General features: G+C 33.1%; 1 protein-coding gene across 4 annotated transcripts in view; it reads left to right on the top strand.

Moving 5' to 3' along the window:
• The window catches only part of LOC126818864 (SH2 domain-containing adapter protein B), a 45,160-nt gene extending 24,800 nt beyond the window's left edge, over positions 1-20,360 (top strand). For 3 of the 4 annotated variants that reach the window (XM_050546480.1, XM_050546483.2, XM_050546479.2), the window contains exons 2-6: positions 10,868-10,994; positions 11,354-12,484; positions 14,023-14,137; positions 14,848-14,967; positions 16,645-20,360. In XM_050546480.1, the coding sequence (XP_050402437.1) occupies positions 10,868-10,994; positions 11,354-12,484; positions 14,023-14,137; positions 14,848-14,967; positions 16,645-16,843 (1,692 nt within the window). In that variant the 3' untranslated portion in view covers positions 16,844-20,360. Of the gene's footprint in view, positions 1-663; positions 759-10,867; positions 10,995-11,353; positions 12,485-14,022; positions 14,138-14,847; positions 14,968-16,644 lie in introns of those variants that run through there. The other variant, XM_050546482.2, reaches the window with a different exon arrangement.
• The last annotated feature ends 80 nt before the right edge of the window (positions 20,361-20,440 follow it).

Here is a 20,440-nt window from a genome sequence, read left to right as displayed (position 1 = left end):
TAAATAACAAAAGTTTGTGTTAATTGGAAGTTAGTGTTCAAGTTGATGTGATAGAAGGATGAAAGATACCATATGGTAATATATTTATACTATCTTATCAAAGACACTATCTTGACAAGCTGTTGTATAGTATACAGATTTCCTGAGATCTCTACTCCCAGGCTTTATTTATCTTTGTCTAGTTTACAGTGGATGTGTATCATCATTAACTAAAGATGTCATTATTGTTTCTTTCATGAAAATTTATTGAAGATAGGATTTTAAGTCCTGAATAGTGTCATAAGCTCAAGGTTCATACTTAGTGAAAAGAGAAGAATGGTCATAATATTCAAGTCGCATTTCAAAACCACTTCCTGTTTTGTTGTTTTCCTTACTTGAAAAAAACAATACTGAGGTCATTCACATTTGGTTTCTTGCACTACATGAAAAATAATTATCTGAATCATGTTTTACACAAGTTTAGACAAAGGCCGCATTGTAAGATTTCAAAAAACATCTTCATTGTATTGGAGTTGTCTTGTAAGAATGGATAATCCTCTATGCAGTTTATGAAAGAATTTGAAAAATAAAAACTATTTTAAACATAAAACTCAACCAATACACTCGGTATGATTAAATCACGAGTGATTTTATTGTCAAGTCTCGGTTATTCAAATTCATTACTTAGCTGAGGTTGGATTAGTACACACTCTTTGCTTGATTGAGTCATTGTCATAATGTTTGCTAATAAAAAGTTTGGTTGGAGAAAACACACTGTGGTGAGTATCCTTATACATGTATAAATGTATAAATGTGGTTACTTTTAAAATGTAGTGAGAGTTTTCACAAAGTCACACAAATGTTTGAATATTTGCATGAATTCAAATAAAGTTTTTCAAGTCTATTTGAGGTGATTTTTTATTATTTAATGTCAATGAAAGCTAATGGAATTTTATCTGTTTTTTGGGGGGTCATGGTGGCTAAGTGGCTAAGGACGGAGGGCCTGTCAGTGATGCAGGATGGAGGGCCTGACAAGGACAGCTGTCTAGTTGTTTGGATGGGACGAGAAACCAAGGTCCCATGTACACATTGGCGTGCTCGTAAAAGAACCCTTGACAGTTGGAATTCGATATAAGAGTACATGTAGGCCTTAGTGCTGCTGTCCGGGCAAAATTTCCCTCATAGCAAACTGTATGGTGTACATGTATGTCCGTCTTCATTAGCCCAGTTCGGAGCAGAACAGAAGGACATTAAACCCCATTTCATTTTTTATCTGTTTTATTTTTGTCTCCTGGATCATAAAATATTTAAACTATTAATTCTATGATATTAAACCCCATACATCAAGTCCCAGCTCACACTGTTACACAGGAAAACAATTTGAAAAGTAGCAATTTCTTTTTTTCTTTCTTAAATCTGGCTTGATCCATTTGATGCATTCTATACATGTAGGTGATTGTAGGGTGTACATGTTGTAGTGAAAGACTTTATTATTTAAACTGGTCAGGCAAAATATGTGCCACAATATTTTCATTTCATCAGATCCCAGTTTTCATTACTAATAAGAATAAAACAATGATTCATTTAAGACCTGGATAAATGTGATATGTCATTAGAGATCTTTTGTAAAATTAAGAACCTATAACTTTCCTTTGTTTGAAAGATTAAAAAGAATTGTAATAAATATTGCAGTAGGCCGGTGTATCCTGTAGAATAGGTCAGCTGAGTTTTATTTTCCACAGGGCATTTGTCATATGTCATAGCTGGTGAATGGTTAAAAGCTCTGAATTTCTTAATTAATTTCTAATTGATGAATGAGCTTGTAATGGTTTTTGCTTGACTTGGTTTTGACCTAATAAGGTAGTATCTTGACTTAAATTGACGATCTAAAATGATCAAATGATCAGTAATATATCATTATCGCTTCTCTGTCATAACAGGTAAAATTAGTTCAATTTGAAACTGGTTGCATAGGTGTAAAGGGCCATTTTGATAATCTCCCGTTGGACTTATTGAATCATGATTTGATTTTTCAGGACTTGATTATTATGCAAAATGTGTAAGTAAAAAATATGTATTATAAATATAATATAACTAAGCTAGCTACACATACATGTAGATCATTAGTTTGCGGTTTGATATTATTTGGAGGTCAGTTCAATGATTAATATGACCCATTAAACTGTTTTCGTGTAAAATATCATGTTTTCCACTAGATTATAAATCAGTTTGCTATTCAAGAGTTATAAATAATTTTATTTTAACAGCATTGATCCTAGATATACATGTACTATTCAAAAAAAGTAGGGGATATTTGATTTTGGGGGCATAATACTAAAATATGCAAATGACTACGAAAAAAGTCACTATAGAACCTAACAGAAGAAACATTTCCAGTTACATGTGACGCCCAAACGCACCAATAGCTACCGCATGGAATGCAGGTGATGCTTGGGATCATCATGGGGGTCCAACCCAAGATTTGCACGACTCTGACTTTGAATGTTACAGTCATTGTGGCATTGAATTCCAGGGTGGAAACATCAGTTTAATTGTTTTAGTGACCAGAAAACAAATTTTGATATGCGTCGGCTTACCCAAAATGAAAGGTTACATGTACGTGCCCTTGGCATGCTACAGATCGGCACAACACAGGCGGTTGTGGCGCGGACGATGAATGTTTCTCAGTCTGTCATAAGCAGGCTATGGTCCAGATACCGTGATACACAATCTGTACAGGACAGACCCCGCTCAGACACTGGTGTGAGAGTGAGTGGCCAGACGATTCGGAATCGACTGCATAGGGGTCACCTTCGCGCCCGACGTCCTCGCGTGATCCCTTGTTTGAGAGATCATCACATTCAGGCAAGATGTCGTTGGTGTAGGGATCGTCAACACTGGGATAATCGACGCTGGAGCAATGTGATGTTTTCAGATGAGTCAAGGTTCACTGTTGATGTTTTGGACAGACGTAGGAGGGTGTGGCGTCGTCGAAACGAGCGCTTCCAAGACGTTAACGTCATCAGACATGATCGATTTGGGGGTGGTTCTGTTATGGTGTGGGGAGGCATCACTGTTGCTGGAAGAACGGCTTTACATGTTGTTGCAGGGCGTGTTACAGGCCAGTACTACCGGGACAACATCTTGGCAGTCCATGTTGTGCCGTTCGCACGACGTCATGGCCGCCGTTTCATCTTCCAGGATGACAACGCAAGATGTCACAGGGCCAGGATTGTTACAGGTTACCTCCAGCAACAGAACATCACCACATTGCCTTGGCCAGCACTGAGTCCCGACCTCTCCCCCATCGAGCATGCCTGGGACATGCTTGGACAGAGGTTACGTCAACGTCAACAACGTCCTGCCAATGTCCAAGAACTTGCTGCTGCATTGCAACAGGAATGGGACAATCTGGACCAAAATGACCTTAGACGTCTCATTAGGAGTATGCCACGTCGAATCAATGCTTGTTTGGCAAACAGAGGAGGATTTACCCGTTACTGACTTGGTTGTGATGCTGTGGTAACTTTGCTGTTTGACCCCGGGTATCATTTTACCCTTATAATGGTCAGTCTGTGCCTTACTTAGTCTAACGATCATTTGGAATAAATCGATGAATGTGAACTTCATTTCATTTTGTCATTTGTTTCTTCGTCATTTTCATTAGGTGACTTTAATAACACTTAAAAATCAAATATCCCCTACTTTTTTTGAATAGTATATATGTACTGGTTTACACATAACCATTGATAGGAAAATATATTCAGAAAAATATATATATTTGATGTAATACAAACACAACTTTTTGGATAACAATCACTAGGAAAATTATCCATATGATAAAGTTTGTATTATTTCAATGTTTTACTATTAATATATTTGATACAAAACCTTACAAGGTATTTCAAGCTAAGCTTATTTTATAATGTACAGTTTTGGTCTTAGCAGCTATAATGTAGAGTATGTATTTAAACATACATTATGCAAGAGCTACATCTGCCTATTGCAGGTCTTTCTTTAGGCCTGAAATGTTATACATGTACAGTGTATAAACTATTAATTAGGCATTAACTTAATGTATCCAGACCATAATCAACTCTTGATACCAACGTTAGTCTGCGATATTTACTGGATTTGAATACATTGTGTTATGGATGATTTAACGTGAAAATTGATAATCGAAAATTTGTTTAATATCATACCAACATTAGTAATGCCGATTGAGGCTAGCCTAAACATTAGTCGCTAATTACTCACTTCAAAGTGCAGCAATTTGACTGAAATTTTCAGCATATTCTGTTTTCGTTATTTGTTTTTTTAACTACTGTAGTGAGAACTGTCTTTATCTAATCTTATCTAATGCCCCTTTAATTATTTATTTGATTTATTGTGACATTATTATGTAAGTTGGGTATTCAATTTTTATATGTCCACATTTCAAGTATGGGTATATTGTCGTCCGCCTTCAATTTTTGAAAGGATTGTTCTGATAGTCCTAAAGAGGAACCCTATCAATATTCAGATTATGATATTGAATTTCTGCAGAGTGATTGCCCTTGTCGCTGAAATCATGTAAACACATAAGGTTGCTGAAAAACCTCATCACAATTCTAAAATTTTCAATTAATTTTATGCATTGTTATAATGTTATTATCCTTGAAAACTTAAAATCAATCTTTCAAGATGATGCTGATGGGTGTGTACATGTATTTGTTGCATGGATATTACAAATATACTTTTTGGGGGTTTAATGTAAGTGACCTACTTAAAGGGGGTGTATTTTTGTCTTGTGGTGACTACTATGTGAAGAGTGTAATTGAAATAATGGATCATGCATAGCTATATTTTGAAGTAAGATCCCTGAATGAAAACAAAAACTACCACAAATTCTGATTTGTTAGTCCATTCTGAGGTAATGTGTGTTATAGTTTATACTGTATTGTAATTTTAAGAAATTGGACAATTAAAATTTTGGATGTAAATTCTGACTGAATCAGTCATCTAGTACGTGTGTGTATGTTGTTTATACCAAATTGCTCAATAGATCGGAAACATTGAGTTGTGAATCAACAGAAACCCTGACCATCCTAGACAGAAATATTTGATATTATGTCAATTGATGTAATGGTATTAAAACAAGCGGTAGTTAGTAAAATACTCACTGATGGAAGTTATACTACATCAAGTTAATTACTCTGTAGATATCATCAGAGATTTAATCAACCTAGTCTAACTCATTCATCAATGTCATGTTACATATTACAAGGTGGGAGTAGAAATATAGACAGGTCTATAATTATAGCTTACATGTATAGGCATGTACAAATTATTGTTTTAATTACCATTGAGATTGATAGACACACTCCCCACGGATGTATGTTCAGTTGAGGTGGGGTGGGGGCCTGCCTACACAATACACAAAGAAAATCCAGGAATATGAAACATCAAGTTCGTAGCATCCCTTATCTTTATGTGTTATGCATTTTGATAATTTCATTACATGTAAGCTCATTTGAGAAATTAACATTATGAAATTAATTAATGTTACTCTACACTTATACAGTCAGACATACAGGTGGGAGGATATTGTTTGTTGAAATAAGGATAATCTGTCAGTGGTTTTAATATACATGCACCATCTAATGTTTATTTAAATATGTGCGGTAGAGAAAATCTCAATTACATGCAATAAAAATGTATTTTACTTGTTTATTGTTTACTGGTTAAGAAACTCTTTTCATATAATGTGGGAACATTTTCTGTAGTTTAATAAAACAATTTCCTGGTAGATGTAATATTAGCTGACTATAAACAATGTTGATAGAATCAAGGAAAACTTACATGTCCTTTAAATACCAAATACCAGATCGAATACCGTATTTCACTACATAATTTTTCTGCAAGTCTAATAAACAATCTGTAATTACTGATCAGAAATTAACTAATAACTGTCAAAACAATTTTTTTCAAGAACACCTCATATCATTTCTCAATCGAGGCATTCAGATAGCTAACTTATTTTTGATATACTTTTGATACTGAAGGCTTTTGCCACAACTGTAATGGTCCACACAAGCTGAATGTGCTGAATTTAAAGAAAACGAGAGAGAAATCTGCTTATTGCATCATTTAAAAAATACATGTATTATTTAAAAGGTCACTTTATAACTCTCTTCAACAACTGGCGCTGCAACTATGAAGCCAGTTCTTCAGCAAAAAATGTCAAAAACTTTTTTTACAGGGATGGTAATCATAGAGACTCAAGCTAGTATTTTGAAAAATTGAACTGGTTCTCATGAAATCATAGTTTTTCACAAGATTTAAAGGAGGGGTTGTCTCTTTAATTTGTTAATTGTGAAAGGTGAAGATGTACTCTGTATGAGATATAGTTGACCTGTGTAAGTAAGTAGTATGTAACATGTAGTTTTATATGTTAATTAGGGTAATTACATGTTAACCTTTACCTGTAGTATTATCAAGGTACATGTTAAATCTGTTGATGTTGAGTATCAGTCTATACATCCTGACCCAATGTAATAAAACAGCTGTTTCCTACATTAAAGATGGATTATGTAAGAGCTAAATCAGCCTATTGCAGGTCTTTATTTTGGCTTCAAATGTTATAAGCTATTATTTAGACATTTATTCACATGACAAAGCCTATAATCAGTCTAGACCCTCGAATGGTGGAAATTTGAATGGATTAAAACACGGTCCCCATTTAATGATTTAATTTAAAAATGGTGAATCAAGGTTAAGTCCGGAATAACAAGTACCATTGTTACGATAATAAACAATCCATGCCACATCTTGTCCAGGATTTCGAACTGTGATAACTTCACTCAGAATAAAGTAATTTGAATGAAATTTTTAATATAAACTTATTCTATCATTTTGTAGTACGATACATGTATCTATTTTTGAACTATTAAAATATAGCAAGAACGGATAACTCTTTATCTAAATCTTACATACATGTAATTCATCTTTGATACATGATGGCCTTATACATGTATTGCTGTTGAACACGTAGGTATGTCAAAATTTGTCAAACAATTGGGTTAACAGTAGTACAAGTACACCCGAGACTAGACTGTAAGCCATCAGAGAATTATACCCTATGATATATAGGGCTACACAGTTGTATCACCTTTTGTAATTCAATCGGCCTATACATGTACAATATGTGTACCTGTGTGGTCCAATCCAATCTCCCTCTCTCTCTCTCTATAGTTTTTAAGAAAGTAATGGTCTGTCCATTGATTGGGGATGGAAAAAAACATGATTGATGTACCTAATAATCAGAATTGCTAGGTCTAACCTGCTTTCAACTCACATTTGATTTTGGGGATTAATGGGAAAATTATATCTTTTTACTTAAATTTACTTAAGATTGTTGCTTACAAGAAACAATGATTACTTTTAATAGAAATAAACACCTTTACTCTTGTAGAAATTATAATTGGTTGCTTCGTCGACACTTTAACTTCTTGTAATGGACTTGCTGTGTCAAAATTATATAGATTACGTTGCTAGATTGATCATTATAGATTGATGGTATTATAAATGCAATCTCAGACATAGGCTATGCCACTATACACACTATAAAAATTGGAAGTCTGACTACAACTTCGAAAATTGAATTATTTCAACTTTCTTATTTTACATGTATAAACTGCATGCACCATATTCAAGTCAACATTGTGTGAGTTCCCTGAATCTCCAATAACCATAGTTTAAAAATAGATGGCTGAAAATGTTCCACTTTCCCCAAAATATCTATGACCTTTGCTCTTATCTATTATTTATTCTGAAATAAATGACAGTGGAAGTTCTAAATTTGCTCAAGCTGGCATGTAGAAAAGTTTGTTTCTCACAATTTAAACTGAAAGAAAAATTTGATACCCTGTAGGAATTTCAGACTTGTTGGTGCCTATAGAGTCCCCACCCCTCTACATCTTGAAGTTGAATTCCTTTACTGGAAATATTAGAAGAATGAGGCATCTTTCATGTTTGACAGAATTGAGAAGAGTTGATAATTCAGTTTTATTTAACGCTTTATTTATTGTGAATGTATTATGGAAGAGTCACTGAATAATATTGTAAAATTATTGAACTTGCTTTACATGAATAACCATTATGATTTTATTTTATAATTATGCTAATATGTAGAACTGGTTTATACCCCCTACAAAATCTTCTATGATGGAGTTTGCAAATAAACTATCGATTTTGAATTGCTAGATCAGTTTAGAATAGGCTTATATTATTATCTAATATCTACACGCGAATTTGATGTCTTAGCATTTAATGAGTAATAAAAAATATCCATTTCTGTCTTGAAAATAAAAAATATCCATTTTTGTCTTGAAAATGAAAAACATCAATATTTAGAATGATGCACATTATTATTTGTATGCTAAGGAGGGAGGCTCAATTTTTTAAAACTTCCTTAAAAATAAACCGTTTCTTATGAAATTTGAAATGCCAAACAAGATTCTGACGTATTCATCAAGTCTGGTCTATTCACAAAAATAAAAAAAACAGACTATACTTTGAAAGTACAATGCCGTCAAGGCACTTGGAAATGTCAAAGAATTATATGTTGGGGATAAATTGTTTATTGTTCTGCAGATCGATTTTCTTTTCCTCCTAACAAATGAACGGTACAGTGTTTCCTTTTCAACAGTTTATATTATAACATCCTTGTATTATATAATATCCTTGTATTATATAATATCCATTCTAAACAAGAAAGATCTTTTTATTGTTATTAACATAAAGTCCTGTGTTTTGACCGATATACATACAATATTTATTTCCTATTACTATAAATGATTTTTTTATTAAGATAAATTAAGATCAGAATAAGAATTATAAATTTGCTCAGATGCATAAGATTCTGTTGTAACTGTACTATGTAAATTTAAGAAGCTGATCTTATCTGTAATACCTCATTCTCTAAAGTCTGAAATGATAATTTGTTAAAAAGACAATTTCAGTTTGTGTTGACATTTTTGAAAATAATTTTTTAAATTGAACTCGATAATTTAGCAAAAATATTTATGGTTCAAACATCAAAGTGTATGAAACAGTATCTTTCATGGTGATATGAATATCCATTTTAAAATGCAAGAAGGGACACAATGACACAATAGAATATCTAAACCACATTTCTTTAAATGTGTGTATTTGATTAAAATATGTTTAAAGCTCACTATAGAAATTTGATCATTTTCATCAATATCAACAGACAGCTGGATGAATATTGACTTGAACTCGACAATATTTGAAACAACAAGAGGCAGAAACTAATACTTTTTCCAAACAATAGGCCTAATGATGTATTTTTGTTCAAATTTTAATTTACCAAGCTGTAAGCTACATGTAGCCCTAGTACATGCGAATCAATACATTTATTATTATGTTTTACATGTATCTCTTTTTCGTTCATTTAACAGTAGGAAATCCTATATACATAACATTAAAGTAACTGTCATTTGAATTTTTTGCTAAAAAATCAAATTTCTCACAGCTTATCCATGCTAATATGTACTCAAATTGATGATTTAACATTTAATTGTTTTTGTTCGAACAAATGCATTGTTAAAGCGCTGGATAGCTGAATGGTCTAAAGTGTTGTGCCATAAGTGTGTCATGCGTATAAAATAAATGATATCTAACTCAGACAAGTCACCTGTGTTGAGCCTTACCTTGTTTTATCTTGTTTCCTACCACCTAATACAAAAACATGTAATACAATGTTAATCCTAAAATAATAGGTTTGTTTAATTTTTTCTCTGTATATATTGAATTTAAAATCAGGTTAAATTTTGGTTATTTTTCAAGCTGATTGCTAGCCAACTAGATTTTGTAACAACTTTCTTTCAATTCTGTTTGACATTATTAGATAATATGACCTAGCTAGCTGTGTTTTGTTTAAAATACCAAAATGTTGCCAAGATACTATAAAGAACGGCTTTTGGGAATCCAATAATCAAAACATCTTGATGGTAATCGTCTATTTTATGGGTAAAAAGATGGAGATGATTTGAGTTGTCTTTGATGTGTAGACTAACACGACTAGTCAATTACACAGTAAATAACATTAGGCATAACATGCGATTGAATACCATCTTATGTATTAGGCATCTTGTAACCAGTTTGTTAACCGTCATTATTTATATATTTGTAGAATGTTGTAAAATTATTATATAGTTAAGGAAACTAGTGATAAAATATCAGTTTCATTGAGTGTTAATTACAGTCATTTACTACATGTACATTTACATGTGTATACCTATTAGGCATCTTGTATCTTTCTATGGTTTTCTTGGCTAGCTGATATAGATGCTCCAAATGTTTTATTGATTGGAACATTGTTAAAATGTGTAGTTTTGTGCAGAAGTTTACTGTAATTGAAGTTGGTGAAATGAAGACAAATATTATAATGTAGCCTCCTGTTATATATGTAGCTGTATCCAGCAGGCTACACAAATTAGTAATTGTACAAAGTTATGGCGTATATCACTTGGCAAACCTCAGCAGATTCCAGTACCCTACATCTAGCCTCGGCTGTATGACGAAGTCCGCCATCGCAATTGTATAGGCGTAGGTACATATCACTTGCCTTCATACAGCCAAGGCTAGATGTAGAGTAACAGAATCTGCCGTGGTTTGCCGAGTGGGGCGTATAAGTGTGCAAATTTTTGGAGAATAGAATATGTGTACCTAAGCCTGTATCTATCTCCCACCCGATAGACTAAAACAGGTTGCTTATTTAACGATCTTAATCGAAAATGCCCATTTGGAAAGAAGAAGGCTGCAAGTTTTGACTATTTTGCTTGTATGAAATTCCTAAATTAGAATATGGATTTGTTTTTTTCAGGTGAGATTAGGAGATTATACAGAACCAGCTGATGCCACTAATTTTACGTGGGGACATAAATCTCGGAAACCTGATAATAGTAGTGAGGTTTACAGTGATCCTTACGAGCCTCGACGTCTTAGTGATAGTAAGTACTCTATTGTAATTAATTTCTTTCTTGTATCTTCCTCCACAATGTTACATGTACATGTATGTCTTGATGGGTCACAATGGATCTCTAATGTAGGCAACTTGGACGTAAATCATAATGCAAGTAATCGGGGATAAGAGTCAGACTTCAAGTACACCATAAGATATTGGTAAGGATAGCAAGAATATAACACACCCCACCCTACGCTTTCGGTCTGTGGGTCGGTTGTTTAGTCTATCTTCAGATCCTTGTTATACTGTGGACGCTGGAGACTGAGACTGTTTATATTTTGTTTATATTTCATGAGATGAAGAAGCCTTTTTCATTTCTTATAAATTATGAATATCTTTTTGCAGATTTAAAGCAAAGTCCAAGTTGGAAACGCCGTCTCCACCCAGGTGGTGGAGTAGTCTACGAGCTGGCGCAAACACCAGAAGTCATTTACGATCATCCTCCTTCTCAACAGGAGGAGACAGAGGAGGAGGATGAAGATGCTGATGATTACGATAAACTTGATCGCAACAGGTCTAGATCATCGGGTGAAAAGAAGAAAAACAAACTTCCAGATAATTATGATCACGTTCCACCAAAACTAGAGCCAGAAATTAAAAATGATGATGATTATCTGTTAGCTCAACCTATTGGTTGTGATCAAAAACAATTATTTAAAAATCAAGAGAGTGCTACGTACAATTTAAATAAATCTAGTGAAGTTAAATCCATTGAAACCATTGAGAGGAGATCGAGCCAACCCAGTGAAAACAGACCACTTCAACCCTTACCGATTAAAAATGGACACATGGATGATCCATCGATTTATGAAGAGCCGTGGGATTCTCAGGTAAAGCAAATGGAATTACAAAAGAAAATACAGCGCGCCCACAGTCGAACGGAAGATCACGCAAAAATAGCTTCTCAATTATCAACCCCTTCCTCTTCGTCGTCTTCATCTCTAGGTGATAAACTTAACTCCCCTGAAACCAAAATAACTATCCGATCTCCAAGTAATAACTCTGCAAACTTTTACGAAGATGCTTGGGACTCCCCTAAAAGACAACAACAATTGCAAGAACAGTTACGCATGGCCCACAGTGTTTCCAATTCTTCATCTTCGTCAAATACCTATGAAGATGCTTGGGATACACCTGAAAGACTTTCACAAGTTCACCAAAAAATTCAGCGCGCTATGAGTCATGAGGCTCCTGCAAAACCTCGCCCAGCTGTCAATGAGATGGGAACGTACGCAGAACCGTGGGACACGGCAGCAAGACAGAAAGAATTACAGGACAAATTACAAGCTTCACATATTCGAGCACAAAGGAAACAGAGTGGAGGTAGTTTATCGGCACATTCTACAAGTTCTCAATTATCAGTTGGTTCATCAGGATCACCCTCTAGTCCCACTAGACGTAACATGTATCCTGATTATCGTACTGAAGACATCATGGATCATTCCAGATCTAAAGGACGTAGAAGTAGTTCAACAAGTAAGTTTTGTTTCATGTAATCCAGCTTTAATCCTTCTTGTTTTAAACCTTTGAACAATCAACCATTGTAACTTACATTGCACAAAGCATAAAATTTTGCACAAAATGATACAAATAGCCGAAATTTCTGATACTTCATCAGCATAATATAAAATATAAGCTCCCAAGGTGAAAAATATTGTATTCTATTACCTCAAATGGGAAGTATTATCAGGTGTTTGGCAATCCTGGAAATACATGTTATCTACCTGTCACAGACAGCATCAGGAACAAATTCAGGCCTAGTCACATACACTCCATTTGATGCTTGTCATTATTTCTAGCACATATTTTTTTTTTTTTTTATAATAGAGTTTTATTGATATTACTACATATCTGACATGTATAGGGTACTACTACTACTGCTGGTTCAATATTGATTGACGTTTTGTAGTGCTGCAACGATATATACACGAGACGGTATATCGTTGTGTGCCTTCCACAGTTCGGTTCATATACTTTATGCTTTTTACCGCGGTTCGGTAAACACAGTACAAATTTTTTTAAACTTCTGTTTTCTTTCGATACCAAACTATCATGCAGAGTTATGGTGGGTTATGCCCCGTTGTAGGTCATGTGACAAAGAGGAAAGATGGCTTTCGGCAATGAAGCATGTGCCTCCAGCGAACCAAAAACCATGGATATGGAAACATTTTGGATTAAAAACACCAGTTCGAAAAAGCATGGCTAATAATTTGACATGTTGCCATTAAATAATATGTTATGTACTTGCTTTTATTTTTTAAGTTAATTTGGAAAGAAAAAATACTGTGATATGTATTGTATTGTGAGGTCCATACCGCAATACGTATCGTATCATGAGGAGAGCATATCGTTGAAGCTCTAACGTTTTATCAGTTTTATATAAAATCATTAGGTGGGTGGGTGCCGAATGGTTAATGTGTGCACATTGGATTATAAGGTCTCTCATTGAGTCAAGTGGTGTGGTTTCGATTATTCCCTTGTACATGACAAGGAGAAGGTTCACCTGTCCAACTTCCTGGGTTTTCTCCAGATCCTTCAGTTTCCACCCACAGCTAAAGACCCCTATAAGCAATCAAATTATTGCATTCAAATTTAACCATTTGTTAGTCCTGAATTAACCTAGTTTGTGTCAATGGATGTAAAAGCCCATCTCTCTCACTTTTTCTCTCTCAAATCTTTATTGAGAGACCTGCTGACAGAAAATGTCAGAAAATTAAGAGACTTTGATCTTCTGAAGCTTTCTGCGCATGATAGTCAATGAAGTTAATGTTCTGTGTGCTTATTTACTTTGCTATCTGAAGTTTATCAGCCTAGTTTAGAAGATAATAAACACAAGAGAACCGAACCTTTGTCAAAGTGTTGCCAGTAATTAATTGAATTACTTAATTATTATTCAATATAATTATGGTATATTTTTGAAGTAGATTATTCTAATAAGCTTATACGTAAAATTAGTTTCTATCAAAATGAAAAGTACTGATTTTTTTTTTTTTTTTTTTTTTTTTTTCTCCCAGAATCAACTCAGTCAATGAGTCCATCATCTGGAGGATCACCAACACATCGTAGTCGACAACAATGTTGTACTTTTGGTGAACGTATCAACCCTCTAATACCTGTAGATAGTCAAAGGTAAGTTGACATTTTTTATGCGGCCTTATTTCTTCCTCAATTTATTAAGATCGTTTACATCCCACAGTGTAAGTTATTGTAATCCATAGTTACTCATAGTTTTATAGTATATACTAACATTATTTAATATAAAGTATCATTGCCATGCCAACCTCATGAGTTTTCTCGGGTCCTCCGGTTTCCTCTCACTGCTAAAGACCCCTACTCGCAAGCGAATTATCGAAATAAAATTAAACCATATGTTAGTCCCGAAATGACCTAGTTTGTGTCGAGTGGACATAAAACTCCATTTCTCTCTCTCTCTCTCTCTCTATCATTGCCATGGTCAATATTGCTTTTGACCGTTTATATTGTTGCATTCAGATTTTGAAACAAAAAGGTGATAAAACATAAGCACAACAATAACCGTAAAAATGTTCTTCTGATCAATGTTGCATTTGAAAAGCTAAAGCATGGCATTACATGTAAGTGTGTTAATGAAATAGGTCCATGTATAGGTAGTCTGATAGTATTATTTACTTGGAAAAAAAAGGGGGGGTCAAAAAACTGTCTGCTTTGCAATTTTATTCAGGTATTAATATCGTAAAATGACCATGTTTACAGTATTATAGAGGTCTATTGTTCTAATTCAACATTCTAGACAGAAGAGAATAAAATATTCTAAAATATTTCTTTAATGTGTTTTGTAGAAATATTGTAATATATTTCAGTTGGTATCATGGTAATATATCCCGCCAAGATGCAGAGAATATTTTACGTGTTTGTAAAGAGGGAAGTTTTCTAGTAAGAGATAGTGAATCTGATAGAGGACAAAAGTCACTCTCACTTAAGTAAGTTGTACTATAAAATATACCTACCGGTAATCAGACCTAGTAATAATAGCCATTGTCAGGCTTTTTAATGGAGCTGATGGTTAATTTTGGCCACTAATCATTAAATATACGTTTTTATAAGCCCACATTGAAATGTGGTCATATGTATTGTCGTCGCCCCCGTCCGTTCGTCTGTGTCGCGTCCACAATTGTTTGTGGATGCTCTAGAGGCCAAAGTTATAATATCCGATTGATTTTAAATTTATACACAGTGTGTATGGTCGTGGGACGAAGAAGCCCAGTGATTTTCAATGATTTCCGATAATTACTACCAGAGTTATGGCCCTTGATCACTTTGAAAAATCTTGTGGATGCTCTAGAGACCAAAGTCAGCATCTGATTGACTTTTGATTGATAAACAGAGTTTAAGGTCTTGAGATGAACAAATATATTGATTTTCAATGGATTTTGATAACTTGAACAGCTATATTCATGATATTAAATGTTTCGTATACTAAACGTTAGCATGGGGCAGAACTAAAAGCCAAACAAATTCTAATGGTTTTCTGATAATTACTTAATGAGTTGTTACTCTTAATCAGATTTTAGTGTATTATAAATGTTCCATTACCGACAATAGAAAAAATATGTTGACTGCTCGGACGATTTAGCTGCTGTGGGTGTATGTTTCGTTTCCTGGCAGCCTATCTTTCAATGATGATGTCCATATATACATGTTGGCGCACTTTCCCCATGATCAACTGTTACCCGTTTGAATTTACAAATTATCTTTTATGTGGAATTTGAATTGAAATAACCATTATCTTTAATTATCCTTCATGATTACAAATTGCTGCATTGGAGATTAGTGTAAGCTTTTGTATGATTATTATAACAGTAATATTAAATATTGTGTCCAAGTTTCATACTTATTGATTATTGATTAAATGCTGTTGACTGACTATTGAGTATTCAGTCATCATTGATGAATATTAGCTACTTGACTTCCGTACTGCAGACTGAAAATATTTATGCATCATTTGTTTCTTTGAAGGGTTGTAACTGGAAACCAGTTGAATTTTTAGACTGAATCCCTTTTAGAACTTAGCCTAAAGTTAATCAATCTTAAACATACATTATGCAAGAACTAAATGTGCCTATTGCAAGTCTTTATTTAGGATTCAGATATTATAGAAATTATTAATTAGACCTTTACATGTATTTACACGACGAGTTCAAAATCAACTCTGTAGACCCACGGATGGCTTGTATACAGTTTGGATTTAAACTGTTGTCCATTTAAAATTAAATCAATAAATGGCGGACCAAGCTAACATTTACCGTTAGTCACTGATGTCATTACCGGAAACTGGTGATGAAAGGCCTGCCAAGTGAGGCTACCATAGCCATTGAGCATATTACTTGATAATTGAGAATATGTGGGTGGAGTTATCGTCTGTCAATCAAACGATCGTCAATTCTCATAGACGGTGCAGACACAATTGATGCCTATTTCTAGTCCAAACTTCCAACAGTGACAATTCCATTCAGAACAAAGTAATTTGACTGAAATTTTCAACATTTTCTTTTTTTAACGTCTATTTTCAAGAATTATTATAGCAAGAATGGCCAACTCTTTATAAAACTCTTAACTAATGTATCTTTAACTAAATAAAGTGTTGTTTTCTTTTTCAGAAGTTTTCGTATGAACATTCATGTCAAGATAATATTAAAAGTCACTGGAACCTACATCCTGGGTGAAAATAGTCGCGATTTCAACTCTATTCCAGAAATGATAGACTATTATACATGTCATTTATTACCCTTGAAAGGAGCAGAACACATAACATTACTTCACCCAGTAGATTGTAAGTGGGCTGAACAAAAACAGTGATCATTTGTACAGTTTTCGAGTCTGGTTAAGAAAGAGTGTCCATTTTGGATGTCTTGATGACCCAGCCTAATCACACCAGACTTTAGCTAATAGGTTTTGGTTGATCAGGACAAATATATCTTATCTGGACAATTTTTGTGCATTGACTGATTGTGGTATTAACTGATGTTAATGTAGGGATTAATAGAGGTTACAGAATACCTCAAGGGATGAGTGTGACTGTGATAAAACATTCCCTGATGTAAAGGGAGTCAACTCCATATACCAGAAATTATCTAAGTAGAGAATTGGACAATTTTCTTGAATTTTGAGAGAGTTGAATGTTAAAATAAGACAAGACAGGACAGGTTTATTTCTTTGTAAATTCATTTCTTAAGACCAATTATTCGTCCCAATAATATATTTTTTCTCATTTAAAAATAACCCTTTAGTATCGGCCTTCTTACAGCTTCTCCATCAGAAAATTAATCCATATTTTTCTGCCTATTCTTAGCCTAATAGCAATATGTGTACTCCTTAGCTGCTGTAACATAGAATATTTTTTAAATTTACAAGCAGATTGGCATGAAAGAGATATCTGGTCTTTCAAAAATCTTTTTTGATTGCATATTGTATGTAACACATTGTACATAAATGTGTATTAAATTTTGATTGCATATTGTATGTAACACATTGTACATAAATGTGTATTAAATTTTGTAAAGATTAAAAAAACAGTCATAATATTTACAATACAGCCATATCATTATTTATTTGTATGTAAATGTATTTATTTATATAAGCATAGATAATAAACATATTTATAAAGAGGGAACAAATACAAATAACACTACAAAAGAAAGAAATGTTACGATAAGATCAACATTTATGATCATCACATTCATTACATGTATCTCTCAAAATAATGACCTATTTTCAACCTTTTGGTATCCTCAATTATTTTTATGCTCCCACAGTTATCATGGACATACTTTTGTATTTTGTGAAAATAAATTTAAAAGGACTTTACATATTGGACTAAACAGTTTACAATAATATTTCTATACAAAGATTTGTAAATTTACCTAGTTTCAGTGCATGTAATAATATCTTATCTGATGCCAATGGTTCCTATCTTATACTAGATTGATTGTCTCAAGTTATGGTGAATATTTGAACTAAATTGAAGCATATAATATGTCAACAGGTGTATATCATGAAGACTTGTGTAAATAGTTCCTTTTATAATCAGGCTTTGATCTCACCAATTTATTTATAGCTTTGTCATTTAACAAAATATAATCATGAGAGCAAAATAACCAAAAATATATGCAAATTTAAGACCCATCATATTTATTTAAATATCTTAATATTTTAATATGTGTAATCATAATTAATCCACAAATTTTATGTATTATATAATAACCAATACTACATGCTTGTAATAGATGTTTAGGCTTCCACTGGATACATGTACAGTATGTGTGTGCAAGCTTATGTGTTTAATATGAAGTCAAAAGGTACATGGATTGAGGACAATTTCTATATTATTTCACAGGCATTCTTTAATTCTGCAAGTCAATTGAATATTTTGGAGCTTGTTTTAATAATATACGATTTATTGTATTGACATTTACCTACAGTAAACAGGCTATGTGTAGCAATATCTGATTGATCATAAGTTTTTATTATGGTACAAAAAAGGTCCAGATCTCTTTTTAGTCAATCAGATATCAAGGTATGTTAAAAGAGCTAAGCCTGTAACTCAGTATTTTCCATAAAATTCGAAATTAAAAACGCAAATTGAAATTCAATATCGGTCTATTTCAATCAATATTGATGTTGTTATCTTGCCATGAAAATATGGGATCCAAATATCCAATATTCAAGATATAATGAACATGTTGAAATCACTACACAAGTTGTGTATTACAGTTTCGGATGCCATTTGTAATGAACAAAGAAAAGCATTTCCTACACAAACGATGTTATCTTAATCAAAAAAAATGTGTAGAACGGACTAATTAGGCATAAACGACTGTGGTTCAATTTGGATTATTCCTGTATTTCACTGAACATATTGATTAGAATTTACAATAGAAAATTTAAAAACTTTCTATACATTCATATTACATTAATATGTGCTTTTAGACCCGTTTTCGTCTATTTTAAGGATCTAAAAATAGAGACATAAGCCCTTTAAGGCTCTTGTATAAATTTCAACTTCCATGTCTATGCCATCTGTACTATGATAACACATTTTACACATTAGTAGAATACAATTAAATATTTATCATTTGAGAATGCCTTTGAATTTTTATACACCCACATTTTCATGTGGACATATATTGTCGTCGCCTCTGTCCGTCCGTTGACAATTTGTTTGTGGGCACTCTACAGGTGACAATTTTTATCCCATTTTGATGAAACTTGATATATAGGTTTATCTCCCAAATAACTCGGTATCCGATTTAAAAAAAAAGTTCAAATATTCCACCGTAATGACATTTGAGTTTAAATTTCATGAAAATCGGACCGAAACTGTCTGACAAAATGGACGCTCCCCCGTACACAAATAGTGCAAAAGTATGTACAACTAAGGTTGTGGAGCCCCTAGAGGTCACAATTTTATCCGATTTTGATGAAACTTAAAAAAATCTGTTTATATCCCCAAATTCTGGGTTGCTTTAGATACTTGTGCATATCGGACCGTAACTTTCTGGATTATGGCCCTTGATTGCCTGAAAATCACTTAGTCCATCTCTTGCAAAATGTGGGCATATCTTGCTTGTTTTTTCATTTGGAAGGAGGTCATACTTTGTTTTATTTGTCCCGTTCATCCTTTCGTACTAAGCAGAATACAAATATGTGCAATTTAAGGATTTATTTTGTATATTTATATGTTTGTGTTTATATGGACCAATAGTGCAACTATTGTTGATATTAATCAAAACAAAATATTAGTTGGTTGCTACAAAAAGTTCAATTTATCTGTATTGTCCATCTGATTGCCTTGGATTTAAAATTAATCTTAGGTCAATATATTAGGACTTAATATGAAATAAAAATTGACACAAACTTTGGAAAATATTGAAAAAGTAGTTACTATTGTTTTTATACAAAATATTTTGGAGCAATCCAGTCATTTATGTTCAATATAAATTCAAAGAGATGGTATGTTATATTTGGAATAAAAATCTCAACGTTATACAACTGTGATGCGTTTTATTTTGATCCAAGGGCTTTGTTGTTATTTGAACATAGTTCCTAGAAAATCATAAATCCATTTTGATGCCGACATAGAAATGTTATGGTAGATAAAATCGCTCGTAAATTGACGTAGATAAGAGGATCTAAATTGCTTTATTTGTGTGTTTTTGAGATTTTGTAAAGATGAATTGTTATGTATATTGAGAGACGATGTATTATTTATAAAAGGAATGCATGTGTGTTTGAAAACCCCTGAGATATGTATGTTTATAATTATGTAAAAACATAGTTTCTACTATAGCCAATAAAAAATCATTTGGTTTGTATATTTATTTGTTTTTTTTATTTCTTGTTTTGATATAAGAAAGCTGAAATCTGTTTAACAGTGGAGTAACTTCTATCCATGAA

The sequence above is a fragment of the Patella vulgata genome, chromosome 4, assembly GCF_932274485.2.
Source record: "Patella vulgata chromosome 4, xgPatVulg1.2, whole genome shotgun sequence".
In the NCBI taxonomy this organism is placed as follows: Eukaryota; Metazoa; Mollusca; class Gastropoda; family Patellidae; genus Patella; species Patella vulgata.
Note: the sequence above shows the minus strand (reverse complement) of the source record. Positions and strands in the feature narration are given on the sequence as shown.